The 24175-nt window shown below is 40.0% G+C and overlaps 1 protein-coding gene across 1 annotated transcript; it reads left to right on the top strand.

Annotated features, from left to right (window-relative positions):
* The first annotated feature begins 2539 nt into the window (after nt 1–2539).
* On the top strand, nt 2540–23609 carry jak2b (Janus kinase 2b). The gene is made up of 24 exons (XM_041936420.1): nt 2540–3051; nt 5650–5886; nt 6845–6968; nt 7064–7181; nt 10021–10166; nt 10719–11010; nt 11106–11225; nt 11497–11654; nt 11913–12024; nt 12770–12956; nt 13426–13547; nt 13745–13879; nt 14212–14299; nt 15130–15257; nt 15828–15966; nt 16338–16489; nt 17643–17793; nt 18745–18881; nt 19288–19477; nt 19976–20100; nt 20425–20597; nt 20847–20964; nt 21932–22045; nt 22736–23609. Exons 2-24 carry the CDS (start codon nt 5655–5657, stop codon nt 22841–22843), a joined length of 3369 nt encoding a protein of 1122 aa, XP_041792354.1. The 5' UTR covers nt 2540–3051; nt 5650–5654; the 3' UTR covers nt 22844–23609.
* The last annotated feature ends 566 nt before the right edge of the window (nt 23610–24175 follow it).

The raw sequence follows: 24175 nt of genomic DNA, 5'->3' as shown, positions 1-24175 counted from the left end.
GCAAATTTCACAAGAAAGAAGCAGATATTGGAGGAAAGTCTGAAAAAATAAACCTCTCATAACCCCTACAATTTCTCTTTGGAGCCCCTTGTGAGGGTCTCAAACCCCTGGATTGCAACCTCCCTTTAAACAATAGTGTGCTTCCAACTTTGTGCTGACAGTTTGGGGAGGGCCGTTTCCCATTTCAACAAAGCAATGCCCTCATGTTGAAAATTAGGTCAGTAAAGAAACGATGTTCGCACATGGGTGTGGAGAACTTGATTGGCCTGCACAGAGCCTGACCTCAACTCTGTCTGGGATGAACCGGTCTGATCACAGACATCCATGACAAACCTCTCAAATGCTCTTCTGGCTGAATGGGAGCAAATCCCTGCAGCCATGTTCCAAAATCTTGTGGAAAGTATTACCTCAAGAGTGGAGGCATAGCATGTAACTGTAATAAAATGTTTGACAGTGTAACGTTCAGTCACACACATGCTTTTGGCCATGCAGCTTAATCTATCAATACATCTATTATTATAATTATAATAATCTATTTATCAATACATCCACACTTAGTCCAGTTGGTCAAAATAAAGAGTCAGTCATACTCACAGTGCTGTAAGAAACACCACAATGACTTTTGACTGTAACTTTAACTTGTTTTAGTTACAGACAGACCGTTTTGAGGAGAGTGAGAGTAACTCAACACCCCTCATTGACCTCAAGGCAAATTGCTATGGGTTCAGAGAGTGCTTGGTGTCCTTAATGGTTCTGCCTCTGATTATCCCCTCCAAGTTTTTCATGGAGAGATGAGTGAGACCAGCAAGTGGGCCTTTTTTGGGTGGAACTACATTGGGGGAGAGAGGTGACAGCAATGCCTGGAAAAGCAACATGAAGAAGAAGAAGAAGATGCCACATTACTCAACACATTTCCTCCTGAAAGCCACACGCCTTTCTTTCTCTACCCACTACACCACCCATCTACTCAGCTGTTCCTTTTTCCAGAATAACAAAATTGTTGTTTAAGGTCTGCATACAATCTTTTCTTTGCTTTCTGCCAAATATATTTGAAATCACACTTTAAGAGCACCACTTCTATGTGTTGAGGTCTGATTTAGCCTCTATACCAGTGCTAACCATAATGAAAATGGCAAAATAAAGAAAAACAAATAAGCAGTTGGATGAAACCTGCACATCTAGAACTATCCCCCTGGCTTGTTTTCAGTCACGTGAAGAGAATTTAAGAAAAGATAGGATTTTATTAATCCCCAAATTTGGGTGTTATAGTCAGCATGCAATAGCAGTATGAAAAAAAAAACAACAGAATAGAGAAATACAAAATACAAAATAAAAGCTGACTATATTACATACAACATATAACATTGCACAAGGTAATTTGTGTATGATAAAACACACATCAGTGCAAAACCCATCTGAATATGGACCCAGTATGGACTCACTAAAATAAGTTTGTTCCAAAGCTATTGTTCTGCATTACATTTCATATTTAAAGTGTTTACTGTATTGTGTTCTATCTGCTCCGTTGTATAACTGTGCTGTAATCGTGCAACTAGTGGTTAATTGCAGTTTCGGTGGTTGGGTGTTGGTAACGTTGCTGGTTTGACATGCCAAGGGGTTCATGTTGCCTTCAGGGCACCTCGTAGCCTCCAAATTCCAAGACTCAAAGTTGTATAATAAGTATAACAATCAGGATTGGTATGAGAAATCAATCTGTATGTGCAAACATACATGTGAGAGCAAGATAATGTCCTCTGACGAGGGTGGACAATCCATGATTATTCACATCACATCCACCTCAAACTAGGCAATTTCAGTGTTGACGCTGATTTTATAAAAATAAGTTGCTTCCAAGTGGTAGATTTTATAGATTTAAATTGAACAGGAATTAGAAAAAAATCATAACCTATTTTGTAGCCTTCCATACTGCCAACTGTTACTTGTAATATAAATATTGTATAATATTAATTTGTGATAATAAGTCTACATTCACACACTCACATTCACAAAAAAAAAAATCTTTCTTTGGAGATACCTTTTAACCACTGGCTTCCAAAACATTGTGAGAATATCAAACCTTCCTTTGACGGGATGTCTGTGTATAACAATTCAGTTTGGAATACTTTGCGAAATTACGGAATTACATTTTGTTTTGCATTTACTTGATCAGATTTATCAAAAGAGGCAAAAAGTTCATCTTCACCCTGTTTCATCTGTATTATCAGCTGTTCAATATTCAGGTGTTTTTCACTTGTGAAAGTACTTTTAGGGATGTATATATATATATATATATATATATATATATATATATCGAATTGTATAATTGTAATTGTATACAGTCAGGCTATCCGTGCTGGCTAATGTTAGCTTTAAAAAGCAATTCTGATGGTGGTCAAGTATTTTTTTACTGTGGATATTGGGCGCTTGCACCGCTGCAGTTTTCGTCTGTTTTGTAATTGTAACATTTCCGACAGCACTAGAAGGCAGCATTAGTGTGGGAGAGGCTGGTTTGTTGACTGACTTCAGGCTTCGGCTGCGCTGTAGCCGCCACTGGCAAACAAGCTAACCTCCGTGTCAGAGTGAAAGCTATTCATTTCACAAGTTGTCAATAATGTAACTCTCCTCGTACAGCTGTTGCCACAGGTTTTGGCACAAGGAGATGGTTGTCTGCAGATGAATTCCTTGTTAACGGACCAATTTTTAACAGCGCACAACGTGGTTTTAGCGAGCAATAGCTTAAGTTACAAGATTGACAAGATAGACGGCGAAGTTCCTCCGGAGTGAGATGGGCAACGCTAGGCTGACCCGAGGTAGCCTATGTAGCACGTTAGCGAGCTGAGTGCGACATGGAAATAAGAATATCTCCAGATGGATTTCGACCATAAAATAAATTGTTATTTATTCGGTCGGCTGTTTTAGAACTTATCTTAAAGAACTGAAGCAGCTTTGTCGCAGGGCGTTGCTGTCAAACTCTCGCTCGTCCTGGCTACATCGCTCGCCTAGGAAGCTAGCTGCAAGCTAGCAAGCTGCACGTCTGGCTCATCTACCAAAGTAAGTGTTTACACTCAGTAGTAACTCGTTGACAGTTTATTGTTTCAACGTGCACAAACGTTAACTTCTAACCTTAAATTATTAGAATACATTTGCTTACGCCATTTGTATGGCAGCTAACGTTAACTCATGGAGTGGGTCTGTGTGGTGGCTAACGGTAAGTTAATCTATTGAGGCTATAGCTAACGGTAGCACGCAAGATCACGGCCTTGATGAGTTTGTTGTGTAGCTAAGTTTCTGATATTTGACTGGAAATGTCCGGCTTAACCGACGTGTTGAAATTTCCTATTTGACTTAAAACTTTCAGGTGAGCAATGAGCTTGTTAACAACAAACAGCGTCCAGAGACGAAGTTATGCCCAGTTACACTTGTCAAAAGTCCAAATACAGAGCTGATAATGTGGGTTATGTCAGGATTTAAAATATGGTTGTTCACCTGTTTCATGCTCCTGAAATTCGGATGGATTGGACTATTGGAGCTTCAGTGAAAACTTAAGTGTAAAGTCTTGTCTAAAATGATATGAGGGATATTTCCAAGCTTCCTTTCTGTGTTTTGGAGAAATTAAGATAATAAACCAAGTCCACTGATGTCATAGGTGCCATATCGTTTTTCAGACTATCTGTTGGAAATGTTATTACTGCAAACTGCACCCCGCATGTTCTCTGCTCACCGACCAATATAGTTGCTGAGTTAAGTAGTCCATTAAAGGACTAGTTGATTTTACACTAAATTAACTAACAACCATCTCAATGATCAGATTACGGTTTTAAGTCACATGACATGTAAGAATGCTGAGATTTTACTAGTTTCAGTTCCTCAAATGTGAGGATATACTGCTGCTCTCAGTTTTATGTTGTGAATTGAATCTCTGTTTTTGGATTGTTGCAATTTCATTAGGCTTTCCTTGGAATCTGAGAAATTGTGATGGGCATTTGTCCCTATTTGTGACAATTCATACTACACCATCAATGAATCGATCAATTGAATAATCAAGAAGGAAAATATTTATATTCACCCTTGCCATTTTTTTTATTTTACATTTACTTGAGATGTTTTACTACTTTGAATTTTCATTTTTTTTATTTCAATTTTATGAACACAATTAAACAGAAATTAGGCATGAATGTAAAATATTAAAACAGATCTACAAATTGATCAAAAATTACTATGAATATCAAACACATCATAATCAATTTTCATTAGTATTCCCCATCCCCTCATTTGGAGGAGGCACCTTTGGCAGTGATTGTAGCCACTGCTTTGCACATCTGCCACTCTGCCATAAAGGTGCAACTGGTGAAGTAATTGGACAACAATATTTTGGATGCAAAGTGGCTGCCATTTCAGCCGTAGAAACCTATACTCTGCCTGACTTTCATAGACCTGTTGGGTAGAACAACTCAATTCCCCTGTCTCTCTGTTAGTGGAACAGTAAAAAGTGAACATCTTGACCTCAGCTGATGCTTTTAAAACAGTAAATTTGTTGTCTATTCATCAGGCTGCTTTGTTAGTGTCTTTTCTGTTATGTTATTATGAAACCAGTTTTAAGTAGCAAGTGAACTGTTGAAGCGGATGCATTCTCTTCAACTCTGAGAATTCGACTTCCAGCCGATGTGTTCGTCCTCTCCGAGCCTGATGTCATATTTTTATTTTGTGTTATTGAGCTTAAGTGTATGTTGAGTGCTTTGGATTTTTTCCCTAGCCAACTAGTGATTTGCATATTGATTTGATGATTTGTATGTTTTGATATAAAACATGAAAAAGGGCAACAAAAAGGTTTTATGTACACAGCATAATATATGAATTTCTTTGAATCGTTGGGGTCTCTTCCTTATGATAGATTTTTTTTTATCTGCCAAACAGAACTAATTTCAGTAATTTCAACATTGTGACATTTTTGATACTGAAAAGAAATGTTAGGATGTTTTGGTTATCATTACAAACCTGAAACCTGAAAACCAACTGATGTTGAGTTGTTTTTTTTTAATTCAAGTGAGGATGCTTGGTAGACTGGCTGCATGTAAAAACAAGGACCCCAGAAGTAACGTAGCCAGTGTATTGTAGGTTATAATCGTAGACGAAATACAACGCCTCCAATTCAGCTATTTGATGCAAGAATGTCTAGGGAATAAGGGCGGGCTGTTTGAATGAGGGAATTTGATTATTCTGCTGAAAACAAAATGTTAACATTTCACAGTAAGAGTCGCATATGGTTTATTGTCTGTTTAAATTAAGTATTTCATGAGAAAATGTTACATTTGAACTTGATGACCTCAAAGTGACATTAAAAAGTGTCATGCAGCAGGGCTGAAAATCTCAATAGTCCTTTTTACAGTGAAACTCGGACTGCATTTCGTAACTCTCACTGAGAGTAGCCCTATTTTTTAAATTAGATTTGCTGATTTTATAACCTCTCTCCAGAACACGGTTCCCTTTGCACTGCAGCTTTATGTAATACTTGAATCTTGATAACAGTTTATCCAACAGTTGAGACCATGTACCCTAAGTAATGATGATATTTAGTTCACCATACTTTGCTGAAAAAAAAAAAGAGAAAATGATTCTGTCTGCTGACACGTTGCCTTTAACTGATTGAAGGTTGCATGCTGTTGATGGCCTCCCTGCCAGCCATGGACACTCTGACTGACACATGCCCCACACTGCACCAAAATGGGACTGTGCATCATGAATCTCCAGACACAAGGCCAGCCGCTGCTGTTCTGAGGCTTCATTTCTACCACAGCAGCCTAGGAGCGGCCGACTGCAACTTCCTCAGCTACCCACCGGGGGACTATGTGGCTGAGGAGCTGTGTATAGATGCAGCCAAAGTGTGCAGTGAGTACACAAGCTGTGCAAGGCTGCATAGTGCAGCCCCATTCGTGTGTTTTGCTGTAACTTGGGGGTCCTAAGATAAGGTTATCAAGAGGCCACAGTGAAACCTATCTGCAGAAAAAGGATTGGCTTGTTCAATCATCTCAGTGTTTTGTTTACAGTGTGTCTAACTTTCTTCACTGTGTTTTTAGGATAAGCAAAATATGGTAGCTCTGCTTTGCTGGGTGTTTTTGTTGTTGTTGTTGCAGAGGTACAATTTAATAACCACTAAAAATACAATGCAACTAATGTCAGTGATTCCGAAAAAAATTGGGGTGCTGTATAGAACACAAATAAAAACAGAATGCAGCCACTTGCAAACAAACTGTGTTTACTGACAACAATTTAATAAAGCCTTCCTGGAACCTATGTAGTAACATCCTTTCTACAATCATGTGTTCACAAAGTGGCGAACCTCGCTCCATCCTTGTTTGTGAGCAACTGAGCCTTACAAGGATACCCCTTTCATACCCAATCATGATACTATCACCTGTTACCAATGAACCTGTTTACCTGTGGAATGTTCCAAACAGGTGTTTTTGGAGCAGTCCACAACTTTCCCAGTCTTTTGTTGCTCCTGTCGTGACTTGTTGCTGGCACCAAATTCAGAATAATCATATATTTCTGGACTAGCCTGCATGTTGCTGGAATGGCATGTTATGTGTTTGATGGTAAACCAAACACAACTGACATTTTAGACAGTTTTTATTGACCTTTTGTTCACCTGTGTTGGCACTACCAGTTTTTACAGGTATACTGTAATTGATTTGTTCAATTAATTTATGCACAAGAACAAGGAAAATTGTTTTGGATCGAGCTGGTAACACACAGTATAGCTAACCTGTACTGTTTTAAAGGTATAATTGAGTAGAGGGACACTTCACAGGACAGTGTGTGGTTTCTGTTTCTTTGTCTGCTTTAGGTATATCACCTCTGTACTGCAGCCTTTTTGGTCTCTTTCGAGAGCGAGACCACTTATGGTTTTCACCCAACCACATCTTCCAGCTTGACGAATTGGCTTCAGAAGATGTGTTTTTTAGAATAAGGTAGTATTGTTTTGCTTTGCCTCTTGAATTTTTTCCATATGAACATTTAAATGTCATTGTGACTTGCTGCATTTTTTTATTGCCTTTTAACACAGGTACTACTTCCCTGGCTGGTACAGTGGTGGGGCATCCCGGGCATATCGATATGGGGTCTCTAAGGGCTCAGAAAGCCCTGTTCTTGATGACTTTGTAATGTCATACCTTTTCTTTCAGGTGAGTACTTTAGCTTACAGCCGTTAATTACATCATACATACATGTTTGGAAATTAAACCTTGTTATATGTGGGCTTGTTTCACAAATATAATTGCATGCAAGAGAGATGTAACAAACTGAAACTGATGCTTTTTTATGTTCTTTTTCAACTTAATGTTTGTCCCTGGATGTCTTTGGTTAGAAGGATTTCGGTAGTCTGAGCTGTAAACACGTTCATGTGAGGGCGAACACAGTCTTTGGAGGCAATTTCACAACTTGGGTGCAAATATCCACACCTCATTGTGCAGAAACCCTGGATGAGACAGCAAAATTAAATCCCCAATCACAGTCTCTTGTGTGCACTTCAAGGCTTTTCCTTTTTCACAGCAGGTTGAGAAAGGAGCTGTTGTCCAAAAATGTAAAGCCACATTTCAACCACGCAGTCTAGTTCTTTTCAGTTCGTTACACATTAGAACTATGAATTTTTTTACAGTTAAGTTCCTGTTCTTGTCTGAAACAGTTAAGTCTGCCACAGAAATGTAAATTTTTTTGATTTGTAAGGTTACAGTCAGGATGCCAGTATCGCTGAATTACTCACAGTGCAAAGCAGGAAGCTGCCCCAGACACTCAAGACTTTGGTGGTTTCCAGGGTTAGTGTGTTGATTGATGTGTTGAATTTGACCGTACACATATTTTTGAGAGGAACACACGCCATGTTTGCACAATATCCACTATGATTGTAAGTGATTCTTAAGAAAAATAGTGTGTTTGTCTGTTTCACAGTACTTCCCCAAGTCTTTTAAGCACAAATCTATACTGCAGTGTTTAAAAATTAGTAAAGTAATTTCATGAAATAGCTGGGCACTAGTGTCATGAGCAAACATTAGTCAAACAGTAGTAAAAAGTGCTTTTTTTGTGAACTATTTTCAACTGTGAACTACATCTAGTGAATATTTATGGCACCTGGACCGTGTCTGTTTTTGTCACTAAAAATAAAATCTTGACAGTAATTAAGAAAGACGTGACCCAGTCCAACAGTGGGCCATTTATAGGTTTTTATTAGTGTAAAGCCATTGTGCATTTTTGCCACAGGGATACCCAAGGGGTTAATCTGGCCTTGGATGCCACATTGGCTCACAGGACTACTGCTTTATTACTGCCTTACTGGTCACAAAGTCTTAAAAGAAAAAAGATTCCCTAGTGAGTCCCCTCTGGTTTTGTGTTGTTATGAATGGAGTACATTTCCAATTCCCCTGTCTCTCTGTTGGCTGCTTGAGTAGTTGTCCTCGTGGTTTTGGTGAAAGGAAAGCAGAGTTGTAATCAAAGTTTATTTTTTTGTGTTTTCACACGGCACTCACTATACAAAACCTCTGTAGGACAGGAGGAGAAAGGCCCTTGAAAAGGCTTCTTCAGATGTATGACCAGAGCCCTGCATGTCCTCTGTCAAGAAATGATTTATATAAGTCATATAAACACTGCAATAGAAAGTAGGTGTGTATCATAGGTTAATCCAGGTAGCTCGAGCCAGTAATATGACTGGATCTGAACTCAGAGTGAACTGAAGGATTACGTGGAATTATGCCTGTGGAAATCTGTGCTGTTGACTTGGGAAAAGCCTATAAGGGAGAAGGGAAGCACCGCTGTGGGTCATTTGAGGATGCAGAACGATGCAGGTTTGCAGCCATTAAGCCATTGAACATGCTTGCATTCACTCCAGACTGATGTTGTATTTTTCTATGTGAAGGATTTGTTGAATTCTTCATGGTCTAATCTAGAGCGCAGCCCCTGTGTTTGTGATAAAGTAAGGCTATTATGACTTGTAAAAGGAAGAGTGTCTCTGCATTGACCAGTCGGAGATGCCGGTGGTCCTACAACAACAGGAAGGTAGTTATTATAGTTTAGCCTGTTGATGCAGGAGCAGCACTGTCTGTAACAGACAGCTCATGGAGGCACAAGCCTTAGTTCCCCAATTAGATTGATTACCATGAATAGCATTAAAAATTATTCTCGTTCTCAAGTCAGAACTCAGTCAAATCTTTCCCCCACAAAAACATGATACCCGTATTTTTAGATTCAGTGACTTATACTATCATCATGTGCATAGAATTCATAGAAAAAACGCACTCCTTATAACTCTAGAACTTGCCAGAGAATCATCACTTTTCAGTTTTCTTCAGTGTTAAAGTAATCTAGCGATCATAGTCTGTACATCCATGGGTTATATGGAGCGTATTTCTCCATTCCCTAACCCCAGTTGAAGGTTAAGTCATATAACAATAAAATCTAATCTTTTCACAAGTGTTTTCTAAGGACATTAATAGATAATAAAATGTAGCAATCTCTCAGTGTGTGTACACTGGTCAGTTGTCGTCAGCTGTCGTCGTGCATCATCTGTGCAAGTCATGTTGCACCTAACTGCTTTCCAAACCGATATTTGTCTTCTGTTGTTGTCATGAGGTGCTCATGAAGATGGACAAATTATAGATGGAGATTATCAGCATCCATCCTAAATAACAAGGGGTTAATAGAATCAGAGGAAGGACGAGAACATGAGGCCCTGATCAGTACATAAATATCTTTGTGTCGCTTTTGAATTGATCATATTCAATGAACAAGCTTCACCACAGTTTGCTTTGAAGCCGACTGAGAGACACCTTTTAAATCAGCCTTTTTGCGGTTGTTTGGTCCATGGCAGGGTTTGGATTGCAATGTTCTTGCATGCTTAAAAAAAGTAAATAAAAGAACTCTTATGCGTACACAACATGAAGACTTTGATACACTTCACATGAGAGCACAAGGTTGTACACATCCTCGATGCAAGTACATGACTGACTATGTTGCTCCTTACTCTGTGTGCAGTGGAGATATGACTTTGTCAATGGCTTGGTGAAGATCCCCAACTCCCATGAGACTCAGGAGGAGTGCCTCGGTATGGCTGTCCTCGACATGACAAGAACAGCCAAGGAGAGACAGCTGTCACCTCTGGACATCTACCACACTATAAGGTACTCTGTTTTGAGGAATAGTTACCTACCAACCTTGTCTGCCCACCATCTCATTTTCCTGCAATAAGATATGTCTAACGAATGAAAACTCAAGAAATAGGAAGAGCATCTTTAACACCCTGCTTTATACCAGATGTCAATAAGATTTTTTGAGGGAAGAGTTCTTGGTTCTTTTCAGATTTTTGAGGTCAGCAGAGTATAGATACCAATTTAATGGGAGGTTTGACACTGATGGATGGACACTTCCATTGAGATTTTTTATTATTCCAATAAATTTACTCAAGTATATCAAAAATTGATTGTAGAGACAGAGAGAGTGATTGAAAGAGGTATAATGAATATATCACTTTTGGTAACATAGTCATTGTGATCATGAGATCATAGAGATGGGCATTGTCATCCAACAGTTCTTCACTACATCGTGATCGAAGCTTAAAGTTAGTTTCTGTACTCAGAATACTTGCAGAAGGTATTTCTTTGAAAATGCATGACAGATACAAAATTTTACATGTTGATAATAAAAAATCCCCTTACCCTTTTGTTTCCTTCTAGCTACAAGACCTTCTTGCCAAAGGACATGAGAGCTCAGATCCAGGACTGCAACTTCTTGACACGCAAGCGAATCCGCTTCCGTTTCAAACGCTTCATTCAGCAGTTCAGTCAGTGTCGGACCACAGCGCGCGACCTCAAGCTCAAGTACCTCATCAGCATGGAGTCCCTGGAGAAGGCCTTCTACACAGAGACCTTCCAAGTCAGGGAACCGTCCAGCGGACAGCTCATCATCCTGGTGGCAGCGGACAGCGGCATCCAGTGGTGTCGAGAGAAGTTGAAAGATTCTGACCAGGTTGGTATTGCAAGTGCTGCCAGTGAGGTTTTTTTTTTTTGGTGGCATCAGAGATAATATTGTTACAAAAGTTGTCTCTCATGCTGTTTGTCCAGGAGCTGCAGACCTTGTGTGACTTCCCCGATGTCACTGACATCAGCATCAAACAGGCCAGTAAGGAGGGTGCTGCAGAGAGTCGGGTGGTCACCATCAACAAACAAGATGGCAAGAATCTGGTAATTTCACTTTTTGGATGTCTGTCTTTAATCTGTTGTAAGCAGGCAAAGAACCTACTTTTTTATCACAGTATGCAGCCAGTGTCGGTGACGCTGGTTTACTTACCACTGAGAGGGCTGTAAAAGCAGAAAAATTTTGTTGCCGTAGTAGCATTTGATTTATAACCCTGCTGTCTATGCAACAAGTGAAATCTAACACACAGTTCAGTGATAGTTACAGAATGGTGGAAGCTTACACATCATATCTTACAGTGGTTTTCATATGTTTCAGGAGCTGGAGTTCCCCAGCCTCTCTGAAGCCCTCTCCTTTGTGTCCCTCATTGATGGCTACTATCGGCTGACTACAGACGCACATCACTACCTTTGTAAAGAAGTGGCTCCTCCTAGGCTGGTGGAGGCCATCGCTTCTCATTGCCATGGCCCCATCTCGTAAGTGAAGAATAACAAATCTTCACTCACTTGTCTGATAGGCTAACAGACGACTCATCAGATTTGTGGACACGTCACCCAATATTTCAAAACTTGTGGACATGTCACGCAATATTTCAAAACTTTCCAAAACTGACAAATCAACAGTCATGCCTCCTGAACATGCAAATGAGCGCAGGCTTAAATAATATGTACTATTTTATGTTATTTGCACTAGATACTGTACTGTTTTTTAATTTTGGGGCTTTTCTATTGCAGAATGGAGTTTGCCATCAACCGGCTTCAGAAATGTGGAAATAAGCAAGGACTGTACATTTTGAGATGTAGCCCTAAAGACTTCAACAAGTATTTTCTCACTTTCCCTGTTGAGGTAGGTGACACTCTCCTGTGGTAGTTGGCACATTTCACCATATGTCTTGATAACTTAGAGAACAGTAAAATACAGTTAAGTATCTGCTGCTGTGTGTTGCACAAATATATTATAGGGGTACGTATCATGGACTTCAGTTGTCCTGTGCTATGTTTGTGTGTCTGCGATGTTTTGCTCTTAGTATGTGGGACTTAGGCTGGGTATTGTTGGGAATGTGCTGATAGTGGTACCAATAGAGAATACATTTCCGTACCAAATACTAAATGATTATTCAAATCAGGAAACATCTGATCTAAGAAAAAGTAAAAAGCCTATGGCCATGCTCATGTTGGGCAATATGGCGTCATGATTTTAATGATGCTAACACAGAGGACTCCAGCTAATATCTTGGTCCTGGCTCAACCTTTGCAAAACATATGCGGCAGAATACCTTTTAGCTTGTAGCATCACAATAGCATAAGATTAGGCAGTTTTACAATCCTGCCTAATCCGATGCTATTGTCCTTTTGAACATAGCTGAGGAATCTTGGTTCAGTACCAAGCTGCTCCTCGTATATTAGTACATTGATACACAGATCTTCTTGTTTTATTCTCCAACCCAAGTGTTTTCATTATATAGGTAAACCACCTGGACTAGTGTCACACTTAAAATCAGACTTGTTGTTGTTGCATTACTGTCAATTCCATGAATGAAGCTCCAATCGTATGTATTTCCACCGTCTGCCCTCCTCTTTGTGTCCACTAGGTGTATGATGCTGTCGAATACAAGCACTGCCAGATAACCAGGTCTGCAAGCGGGGAATTTAACCTCAGTGGAACCAAAAGAAACTTCAGCAGTTTGCAGGAACTACTCAGCTGCTATCAAAAGGAAACAGTACGCTCTGACAGCGTCATTTTCCAGTTCAGCAAGTGCTGTCCACCTAAACCCAAAGGTAAAACTAACAGACTCTGGATTTATTACACTGCGTGTGTGCTACTGTCTAATGTGTAAAATAAAAATCAAAACTATATATATTGCTGCTAAATTAAGTTAAGTTTCGTTTTAAAGAGCATGTGACAACCAGTCTTTGTGGTTTTGTAATTACAGCAGTACACCAGTGTGTGATCTGTTGTCAGCATATGGCAGAAGTGGAATACAATATTCATAATTGTGTTCTTGTTGCTTCATAAACTCCAGAAAATAAGGACCACTGAGTTTTCATTACCTTAGAATAAGCTAGAGAGGGCCTTTTTCTATTTTTCACAAGTTCCGTGGCCACCATAGCTTTTTCTGCATGCTTTGAGAGGGAGACTTCACTAGGGCTACTAAATCCTACACATTGTTCTTTTAAGTTTAAACACTTTCAACTTAGTAAACTACCAATATTGTTCTTGAAAGTTTGGTTTTCTCTCCACCAACAGAAAAGTCCTGCCTCCTGGTGTGCAGGAGCAACAAGGGATCTGAAGTGCCTCTGTCTCCGTCACTGAATCGGCACATCAGTCAAATGGTGTTTCACAAGATCAGGAAAGAAGATTTGGAATTTGTAAGCTTAGTTTTAATGTTCAGGACTATCATGTCTGTATTTCCTCATCTATCCAAAAAATCTTTATGTAACTAGATTGTCTTTTAACTAGACATTTTACCAACAAGTGATTCTCTGAATAAGTTAAGATGATCACCTCAGTTAGAAATAAATGTTTATGGTTTTAGAATTAAAACCACGATAATGCTTCCTTTCAGATGGAGAGCCTAGGTCAAGGGACATTTACCAAGATCTTCAAAGGGGTCCGCAAGGAGCTGGGAGACTATGGACTCGTGCACCAAACTGAAGTAGTCATGAAAGTCCTGGACCAGGCCCACAGGAATTACTCTGAGGTCTGTGGGTTTAAAAGTGTGCAAAACATCTGGTTTGCAGTGACAGTTTAGTTATTGGTAGAAACACAAAAAGTAAAAGAAGGCTACATCTGCTTTGTCTTTTTTGTGCCATACAGGCTGGAAGAGCTGCAGCAATTCACTTGATTGGTCTGAGATTTGAATGTATATTTGCACAGAGCAAGGACTGTGGATTTTGTCTCCCATCACTTACATTAATAGCATATGAAGAAGGGGTCTTTTAGTGGCAACTGTTCATATGGGAACTTGACTATTTTTCTCAATCATGGGCACATAGATAATTTCTATCTTCTCTGTCTTCTCTCATCCTTCAGTCTTTCTTTGAAGCTGCCAGCATGATGAGCCAGTTGTCCCATAAGCACCTGATCTTTAACTATGGCGTGTGTGTCTGTGGAGAAGAAAGTAAGTCAGCCTAGGAGCCACACTCTGAACTTGTCATGCTGTTAGCGAACTGTGTGTCCTCATTTGTACTTAGAGTGGAAAAAAAGGGTGAGCTAATACAAACACAACTTGCATACTGTGGCTGTTCAGTTGACAGACATTATGAGCTTATGGCCTCATGACCTAATGATGTCAAGAGTCTACCATGCTTTGCTATAATCTTGACCAGACTCCATTAGCCTGAAGCTCAGAACAGTGATTAAACCATGGGCTTGGTGGGCTATTCTTAGGAAGATTACAATACCCTGCTGCAGAAACTCTTTCACCTGCCCCACTCCCTCTTCACCTCACAAGGCTTCTGCTGCTACTGTAGGAATCTGTTAAAGCTGCCAGTCACTTGTCTGTTCAGCTGTCTGTCTTTTTAATCAGTATTGACATTGATCAATTGGAAATGTCAATGTAGAGAAAAACTTCAAAAAGATGCTGCTGGCAAAGTACTTTGCATTTTTGGACCTTTTTGTTGTTTTGTATTTTAAGAGAACATTTTACAGCTGTTTAAAACCTCAAGAGTGAACACCTCAGTTTTATTTTACTTTAAGTTGCCAAAACTCACTAAAACATAATCACCAACTTTAGCTGTGATTTTTAAAAAAAGATACAAATGAATAAATACAAAAAAAACATGCTTTATATCAATGGAAAATAATGTAAAAATGACCCATATCCCTGATAGTTGCCTTTGGTTAACACTATAAGCAAAGTGGCTCATAAAGGTTAAAACGTTCGGTAGGGTGTATGCAAAATCCTTCAATGATTTTTACCCTCAGGGGAACATAAATGTTTTCTTTCAGACATCATGGTGCAGGAGTATGTGAAGTTCGGTTCGCTGGACACCTACTTGAAGAAAAACAAGAACTTGATAAACATCCTGTGGAAGCTGGAGGTGGCCAGGCAGCTGGCCTGGGCCATGAACTTCCTGGTAGGAATCTGTGTATAGTGTCAGTGGGTGGGCAGTATACCAGTTCTGTCAGCCTCACTGGTGGATTTTACAATGCAGTCATTACTATGATAAATGTTTTAGTGTGTTAAAAAATGTGCTCAAGTGTGTCTGCTGTAACATGCAAGTACAGGACTACGCACATAGTCATAAAGCTGCACCCTCTAGAAACAGTCTATTTTTTAAGCTTTTTTTCTTTCTTAAGATATGTTCCCTTACACAACAATAGATTGAAAACAGGTCAGAGTGGAGTGTCCTTTTTGTTTTTGCAATACAATGATATAATCAGATCACTGTAAAGAACACAAAATGATACAAATTTTTAGATCATATCAATCATTCAAAGTACTGATGAATATCAACTTGTGTGCTGCTCACATTTGTAGTTTTTATAGGTAGTGAAAAAGTCATTGTATTTCATTTAGTACACATATCATCATAAAAAACTGAAATAGACCTCTGAACTGTGAAGAAACTGTAAAAAGTGGTTTACTAATTGTTCTGCCTGAGTTGGTAAAACATGAATTAATCTCTCCCTTTTTCAACCTGCAGGAAGAAAAGCAACTTGTCCATGGGAATGTCTGTGCTAAAAACGTTCTTCTGATCAGAGAGGATGACAGGAGGGCTGGGAACCCCCCCTTCATCAAACTGAGTGACCCTGGCATCAGCATCACTGTTCTGCCCAAAGAAAGTGAGTTTATGTCTATCCTCAGCTAAACGGTAATACATCTCTTCAGTCAGCAGGGGGCAGCTATTCATCAAGGATCTGATAAAATGAGACAGTGCTGTGGAGTACTTCATTTGGTGTGGTGATTAGTTATAGAAAACATTTGTGAGATGAGTGGTAAGTCACTGGTGTGCTACTATGATAAGGAAGAAGAGTTGTGGGAGACAAGAATGGATTTTGTTTTATTGCTTGCTGCAAAGTGGTGTAATGTACCAAGGAATGCAGTCAGTCTGCATAAAATCAAACTGAATCAACTGAAATTTTGGCTGAAAATGTCAAGGCTTTAATGGAAAATGATGAACGGTGGTGGGTTAAATGTTTTCATTTGTGATCAGTCCTGATTGAGAGGATCCCTTGGGTGCCCCCTGAGTGTATTGAGGACCCTGCCAACCTGAGCCTGGCTGCAGACAAGTGGAGCTTTGGCACCACCCTCTGGGAGATCTGCAGTGGTGGGGAGAAACCTTTAGCAACACTGGACAACTCTAAGGTAGAGCTGGGTGATATGACCGAAAATATATACTGTATCAGGGCATATATTTAATACTGGGTGTTAACGATCCTGTGTATACCACCGTATATGATTTTTTAAAAATACAATACACTGGTTTAAATGCAGTATGCAGTACTCATGTCTCATGATTTTATTTAGTTACTAATAATGGTCAGTGCATCTTGATGTACTTTAATATTGCATTTCCTCTCAGATATGTTTCCTGTGATTTATCAAAGTCAGAATGAGTGGAAGTTGTTAGTAGCAGTTTGTAAACACAAAATTCAAAGTTGGCCCATCCTCCCCGACTCCTCCTTTTTCATAGCTTTCATTTGGATGCTTATGATCTGGCACCTGGTCGCTATGTTTTTACAGAGTCCTACCCTCACAGCCCTCAGGCTGTTATTACTCAAAGGTTGACGCCCAGAAACACCCCGACCACAGCAAAATCAGAAAAGCCAGGCTGAGGACAGAGACTCTGTAGAGTAACTGCCACACACTTTTAATGGGTCAGAAATAATGAGTCTATGCATTAGTTTTTAGGAAATTCCTACTCATTCTTCCTGTGACTCAACAGAACCACCTCCTGAACTGAGGTTACAGCATAGACTGTGTAAAACATAGTCTCCATGACACCTGCTAAATTGGGCATGTCTATGGGGATTGACTCGCTTTTGGAGCCATTCAAGGAACTGCTTCATTTTTTGGCCCTGTTGCCGCTTGGCTTGCAAACATGAAGATCTTGTCATATTTCCCAAAATTATCAGTCTTGGAACAAAATGTGTGCTGTTTTGAAACTTCATGAGGCAGGTTTTTGTTCTTCCAGCTCTGGGTGGAGACATAGAGTGGTAATAATGTATTTTAGGCGTGCAGCTGAAATAGTTTTCTTTACATGACACAACTTGTGTACTGTATTCTTTTTATCCTTTTCCCTTCACTGTTGTTCGACATGCAGTAAAATCCAAAATGTGACCTTTTGCCTAGATGAAAATCCAAAAAGACAGTTCATACTCCCTAACAACATGATTTATGTATTTAGATACCTTCAATTATAAGCAGAATGTGCACACACAGAGGTTGTATTTGAGCTTACCCTGTGTCCATTATCCATCATCTGTACACTATTCTGACCCTTTATTTTGTCTCACAGAAAACCCTCTTCTACGAGGACCACCACCAGCTTCCTGCACCAAAGTGGACCGAACTGGCTAATCTGATCACTAGCTGCATGGACTACGAGCCCACATTCAGGCCCACATTTCGTGCCGTTATCCGTGACCTCCACAGCCTCTTCACACCAGGTTGGTTAAAACTCCTCATCAGCTGATCTACCAGACTGCCTTTAACAGGGAATCTAGGTCACACCAGTGTGGAATCTCAAATGTCTTCAGACACACACATTAATCATGGCGTCTTCAGGAACATGTCTGTCTCAGCTCCTCCTCCATTAGGCTATCATCATCTGCTGTTTGGAACAAGGCCAGGAATGGAGTAAGGAAAGCATTTTGGAATCTTTTCTTGCTGGAAGTTAGATGCGAAACACAATATCAATTTAATCTCTGTGTGATTAGTGCTGAGATTGGTCCAAGACATGATTAGTCTAGCTTTGGGACCAGAGGAACCAGTGCTGGAGAGACTTGAGGGTCCAATTCAGCTTGTCCAAAGTGACTTTAATTCTCTCAATAGGTGCTTAGTTAGTTCATTTGTGATGTCCAGTCCACACGTACACAGGTGTTTTTCAAAGCGTAGCCTTTTGTATGCATATTGGTCTTTCATCCACACACAAAAATCAGTGTGTGCTTTGATCTCCTTTATTTTCATGAGGCAGTTTGGTAATGGCAGGCGTTGCCTAAGTAGTGCGTGTGCTAATCTTGCTGACAGGACTTTTTATATGTTTACTCATAAATGTACAGTTACTCTTCCACTATATTGAGAAACAGAGGCGACAGAGGCACTACGGAAGTCATTGCTACATAATCCAACACTCCTTCGTCACAGACTCAGCTGTCAGCATCTCCCGTAATGGACAAGACCTGGTCAGTCCTCTAGTTGCTGGTGATCTGTTGGTTTGACAGCGCTTCATTTGCGTTCTCATATGGACAGAGGTTTCTTTAAAATTGGGCTTGTGTGAACAGGATGTTTAAATGTAAAAAGGGGAAAACCCTCTTTTTAGAAAATACCCATGTACGTGCAGACAAGGCACAAGCTGTCCTTTATGTCTTAAATGTGTGTTTTTGTGTTTGTGTCCCCAGACTATGAGTTGATCGTGGACAGTGACATCCTGCCAAACAGGACAGTGGGCTCTGGCTGGTCGACCGGGGGTTTTGAGAGTCAGGAGCCAGCTCAGTTTGAAGAGAGACACCTCATATTCTTACAGCAGCTTGGCAAGGTATGAAGAAGTGTGGAAACTGTGCTTTTAAGAGCAAATGATAATAAACCCCCCTTTAACATGACTCTTGAAGAACTGACAATAATAATGTCTCTCTGAATTTTCTAGAAATTGCCTGTCTTGAAATTAGCTCTTTTTCAATAGCATTAAGTTCTAGGGGTTAATAAATTTTTAACATGCATTTCCTCAGAAAGGGACTGAACTCTAAGCCCAGGCAGAGTTGCTCTTTTTCAGCTAGTTATCTAGTCAGAGTTGTGCAATGTGCTTTCATTTTGGTGGACTTTCACTGAAGCTCTCACCACTCTGTACCTCACTGTGTGTGCCCTCTTAAAGTAAAAAAGAAAAAGAAGAAAGAAGACTGTGAGTAAAAACACAACGCCTCAGTCAAGTTGGTCTTTTCTTTCAGGGAAACTTTGGCAGTGTGGAGATGTGTCGATATGATCCACTTCAAGACAACACCGGTGAGGTCGTGGCTGTGAAGAAACTCCAGCACAGCACTGCAGAGCACATACGAGACTTTGAGCGAGAGATCGAGATCTTGAAATCCCTTCAGCACGAGAATATCGTCAAGTACAAAGGCGTTTGTTACAGTGCAGGTACAGCCGACCTGTAGTTAATACCTTCACTCTCCTAATGTTAGAGCTGGAAATGCTGCCCGCTGTAGGAGGACAGTTTGCACAACAGAAACCTTGGTGCATACTTCTCTCTACAGAAAGCAGAGCCTACCACACTGTGTTGTGCATTTATCGTATAACTACTATAAAACCAGCCGCAGTGAATGTGAATCTGTGGTCATCATATAAAGAGAATTTGTGTATTAAACACCAGATATGGCAGTTTAGTGCATCCCTCACCAAATGAATGTTACTTTGCTTGTAGTTTTGACATTTTGCGTAATATGAGTTACATTCTTCTTTTGTTTGGACATCCACAAAATGTAGCATAATTATATCCTTCCCTACTTAATGATTAACAAGCTATATCAAACAATTAGGAATTCACAATTACTCTGTGTGAGTGTCATCCTTGTTAGTAAATGATGACAGTACATTTAAGATTTGTGGAACTTACCTTTCTTTTTTGGCTTTTTTCAGGACGACGAAATCTCCGCCTCATCATGGAATATCTGCCCTTTGGAAGTCTGCGAGATTACCTCATGAAGAACAAGGAGAGGATCGACCACAAGAAACTTGTGCATTACACTTCTCAGATCTGCAAGGTACTTCCTTTAAGATAAGATACAACTTTATTGATCCCACACGGGGGAAATTAAGATGTTGCAGACAGCAATAATAGCAGGAGAAAAAAGAGATGTAAAAAAGAACAAATAGACAATAAAAAGGGATACAAAATAGAAAAGTCAATTATATATATGTACGCTAATAATATTGCCTTGAATATTTGAATTGCACATGGTAGGATGTGGATAATAAAATACAGTGTTTACTATTGCACAGTAGAAAATATGTAACAGCATATAAAAATAATATGTACACTTGGGAGCGACAGTAAATGTTGGGGGTTTTTTTGTGTGTGTTCACAGGGTATGGAGTACCTGTCAAGTAAGCGGTATATCCACAGAGATCTGGCAACACGAAATATCCTTGTGGAGAGTGAGCTGAGGGTGAAGATCGGAGATTTTGGCCTCACCAAAGTTCTGCCTCAGGACAAAGAGTACTACATGGTCAAAGAGCCGGGAGAGAGTCCCATATTCTGGTCAGACTTCTGTTCTTTTTTTCTTTGTAGTATTCCCTTCATTCTCCTCATAATGCTGTACAGAGTGTTGGTACCGAAGAAGTGTGGTTTGATTTAAGAAATTGTGCACATTTGTTTGTTCCATTCATGAATATTAATCCAGGTTTTTCCCAATCAGAACTGTCCCTGAAGATGATTTATAAGCCCAACTGCCTCCTTTAGTGAAGCAGAACAGACAACAACAGACAGTCACAGTGTCCTTTTTTGTAGGTATGCCCCTGAGTCTTTGACGGAGAGCAAGTTCTCTGTGGCGTCAGATGTCTGGAGCTTTGGAGTGGTGCTTTATGAGCTCTTCACCCACAGTGACAAAAACAGCAGCCCTCCTGCAGTAAGTGATAACAGCATGAATCCACTCACCTTTTCACTGCCTGCTCAGTTTAATTTATGTTCACTGTTTTCTAGACAAAAGTGCAGAAAGCAGTAAGAAAATGACATGAGATTGTAAGTGCCAATTTGGAAGAATTTGCCAATCATTTAGTGAGCAAAGATTGTTTTAATACCAAAAAAGGAGTATTAACAAATGCACCCAGTCCTTCAGAAGGACTTGATGGCGACGTGGTTATCTCTTTGTTAGCCATCATACTGTCTGCTGTTTGCTCTTATTACTCTGTCATAAGATCCAATTTTAATTTAAGAAAGCACTCAATGGTTGTGCTACAGTGGCTAAGATGCAAGATATAAACTTTACCCACATTTCCTGACCCTAGTGTAACACACCAGAGTTTTCTCTGGAAAGCTGCATTATTTTTAAAGACATAAAGCAACATGTAGGAAACCTGCATAGTGAAAAGGTGAGATGACCAGAGGGAACCAGCCTGCCAAGCTGTCAGACTGTAAAAAGAACAAAAAAAACCCTGCCATTTTAACGCAGAGAGCAGTCAGGTAATTGCCTGGCTGCTCCAAGGGAGGATGCTTTTTCCTCCCTCCTCTACATGATACCATCATACCTCAAGGTGTGTATGCAGTTTTTAAATGAGGCCACCTCTTATTTGCTGAGTGCCTTGTTATGCATCTGTACTAACCGCTTTCAGTGTCTGGGCCAGAGCACAGCACAACAATAATTACATTTTGTTGCCACCTGACACTGGCTGCTGACACTCTGCAATGTTACACCTGACAAAGTAGAGCCACTTACTGAGAGCTCACTGTAGTTGTTGACAATAATAACATTTTTCTGCTCAGGTTGTCACGTTTGCCTTTCCTTTCTTCCTCAGAGCCATTTTTAAATACTGTAACACTGTATCTTCTTGTTTTCTTTAAATCAAATTAATGAATGAAGTCATCCTCCTCCTCAGGTCTTTATGTCCATGATGGGGAATGACAAGCAGGGACAGCTGATCGTCTATCACCTCATCGAGCTCCTCAAATCAGGCAGCAGGCTGCCTCAGCCTCTCGGGTGTCCCACAGAGGTACGAACATGTTCTCTTCATGATCTTATTCACTTCCTTACACTACATACGATTATGTACTGCATGTTAGTGCATACACAGCCATGCACAATACATGTTTCATCTATTTTGTTGGATTCATACGTTTGTTCCAGACTTTTGAATTAGCGTTAGGTTTATGTCCTGTATACCTTATGTTTGTGACATTGCTTCTCTCTGTGTAAAACTGCTTATATGTTTTGTCTATAGTAAATAAACTGACACATAAATAAACACTAAATAATAGGAAGACTGTTATTAAGCTGACTGCAACACAAAAATGTGTCCCCTTTATATGGATCTTGTAGACCAGAGAATACAGACTAAGCGGTGTTCAGACTGCTTCCCTGTAATTGATTGGCCTAGTCACAATTAGGTTGAATCAGGTTGAACTTTTTTGCCCGGAGAACATGCATTATTGTTTCTTTTTTTGTTTGTTATTTAAATCGTCACCTGTCGTTAAAGCCCAGTAGCCAAATACCTAAGGCCTCACACAAGCGCAACATCTACAGCTTGACTCCAGGCCAGGATGCATGTCATTCCTTTTCTCTTCCCTGTCTCTCACCGACTGCCATAATAAACGACAGAGAACCAAAACGATAAGAGTGACTGTTTGCTCATCTCAGGAATTCATCCACAAATAATTCTCTTCCTTCCTGCTTTTTCTCTCAGATACACGAGATCATGGAGGAGTGCTGGGACAACGACCCCTGCTTGCGCCCCTCTTTCAAGGAGCTCGCTCTGCGCATCGACCTGTTCAGGGACAGTAAGGAGTTTTAGACAGAAAAATCACCCCAAGTGCCATGCTCCTCTTCAACTGAGACGCTCTTAACATTGTTGCCCTGTTTGAGGCCAAAGGACAAAGAGCGATACAAGGTCCTTTACGTGCTGAGTGACAGCGTGTGGCAAAGCAGATTGTAACTGGAAGAGTGGTGGTTCGAAACTAGGACCAGCTCAAAAACTACTGCCAAGGTGCCTTTAAGCAAGGCTCTCAAACCCTTTTTTAATTGGGGAGCAGCTTAGTGGCCAGCAGCAGGATGGAAACGGACGCTTGGATTCAAGAAACTGCTGACGGTGACATTGCTGAGAAAGCGCAAACATCCAGTTCAAGAATGTGTGGAGAATGTGAGTAGACTATCGCCAGGCCTAAAGCTAGAGATGCTTGTGTCAAACAAGTTCTTTGTGTGTTCAGTGTGTACAAGGGTGCGCGTGTGTGCGTGCGTGCATGTTAGTGTGTGTGAGAGAGTGTGTTGTGTCCATACGAACAGCTAGCAGGGCTAGCTCTTGCCGTCCCCGTCTCCCCTCACCAGAATAAAAATGGACTTAGTGTTTTCTATGTATGTATGTGTGTATATACCTACACTATACTTGTGTACATATGTCCAGAAAAATTTTATAATTTTATAAAATGAAAATATAGTAAATACTATATTTGAACTGTCAGCAAGATGTCAGTGTAAATGAAGTACATACAAAGGTGATTTGAAAATCTGTTGTTTTATGTTCTCATTGTGAGAGATGGTGTGAAAATTAAAGAACAGTCACATCTGTTAAGCAAATTCTTGTGTCCGTGGCTTTAAAACTTTCCTGGTTGTTTCCACAGTGTAGGTGAATCTGCCGTTGAAATAACATGTGACACCAAAACCAGTCAAGAAGCTCAAAAACTAATTACAACAGACACTATTTACAAATACAACTTTAAGAGGAAATGAAATGAGTCCCAACAGAATATAGAGAGTCTGTCATAAATCTCCATACACAATCTGAAGCATATCGAACTGTTTGGCTTTTCCGGTTAAGACTAGAAAATGAATGTAATGTACTACATATTTAAGACACCTAAAATGTTGACGAACAGTGTGCCTTTCCCTTCATGAAAGCTTTATTTCTGCAACTTCATAAACTGCAGTTGATGATCTTCACAAGATAAGAGTTTACACTGCATACTGTATATGGTCCAAATATGCTTACAGGAACGTTTTATCGTAAGGATGACACATACTGAGCCAGTTCCACATTCAGGACACTTGTTGCACATACTCCTCCCATCTTAAATGGCTGTTAGCATATCGGTGTCTTGATCAGTTTCAGGAATGTTGTCCTGTAAGTAGC

This window comes from Chelmon rostratus, chromosome 5 (assembly GCF_017976325.1).
Source record: "Chelmon rostratus isolate fCheRos1 chromosome 5, fCheRos1.pri, whole genome shotgun sequence".
Lineage (NCBI taxonomy): Eukaryota > Metazoa > Chordata > Actinopteri > Chaetodontiformes > Chaetodontidae > Chelmon > Chelmon rostratus.
The sequence above is the reverse complement of the archived record's forward strand: the minus strand, read 5'-3'. Positions and strand labels throughout refer to the sequence as shown.

What these genes read in the sequence shown, in the direction of transcription:
- jak2b (XM_041936420.1), top strand. Translation starts at nt 5,655, where the DNA reads ATGCTGTTGATGGCCTCCCTGCCAGCCATGGACACTCTGACTGACACA. An exon ending in AACAAGATGGCAAGAATCTG is followed by an intron (nt 11,226 to 11,496) that starts GTAATTTCACTT and finishes CATATGTTTCAG; the next exon opens with GAGCTGGAGTTCCCCAGCCT. An exon ending in ACACTTCTCAGATCTGCAAG is followed by an intron (nt 20,101 to 20,424) that starts GTACTTCCTTTA and finishes GTGTGTTCACAG; the next exon opens with GGTATGGAGTACCTGTCAAG.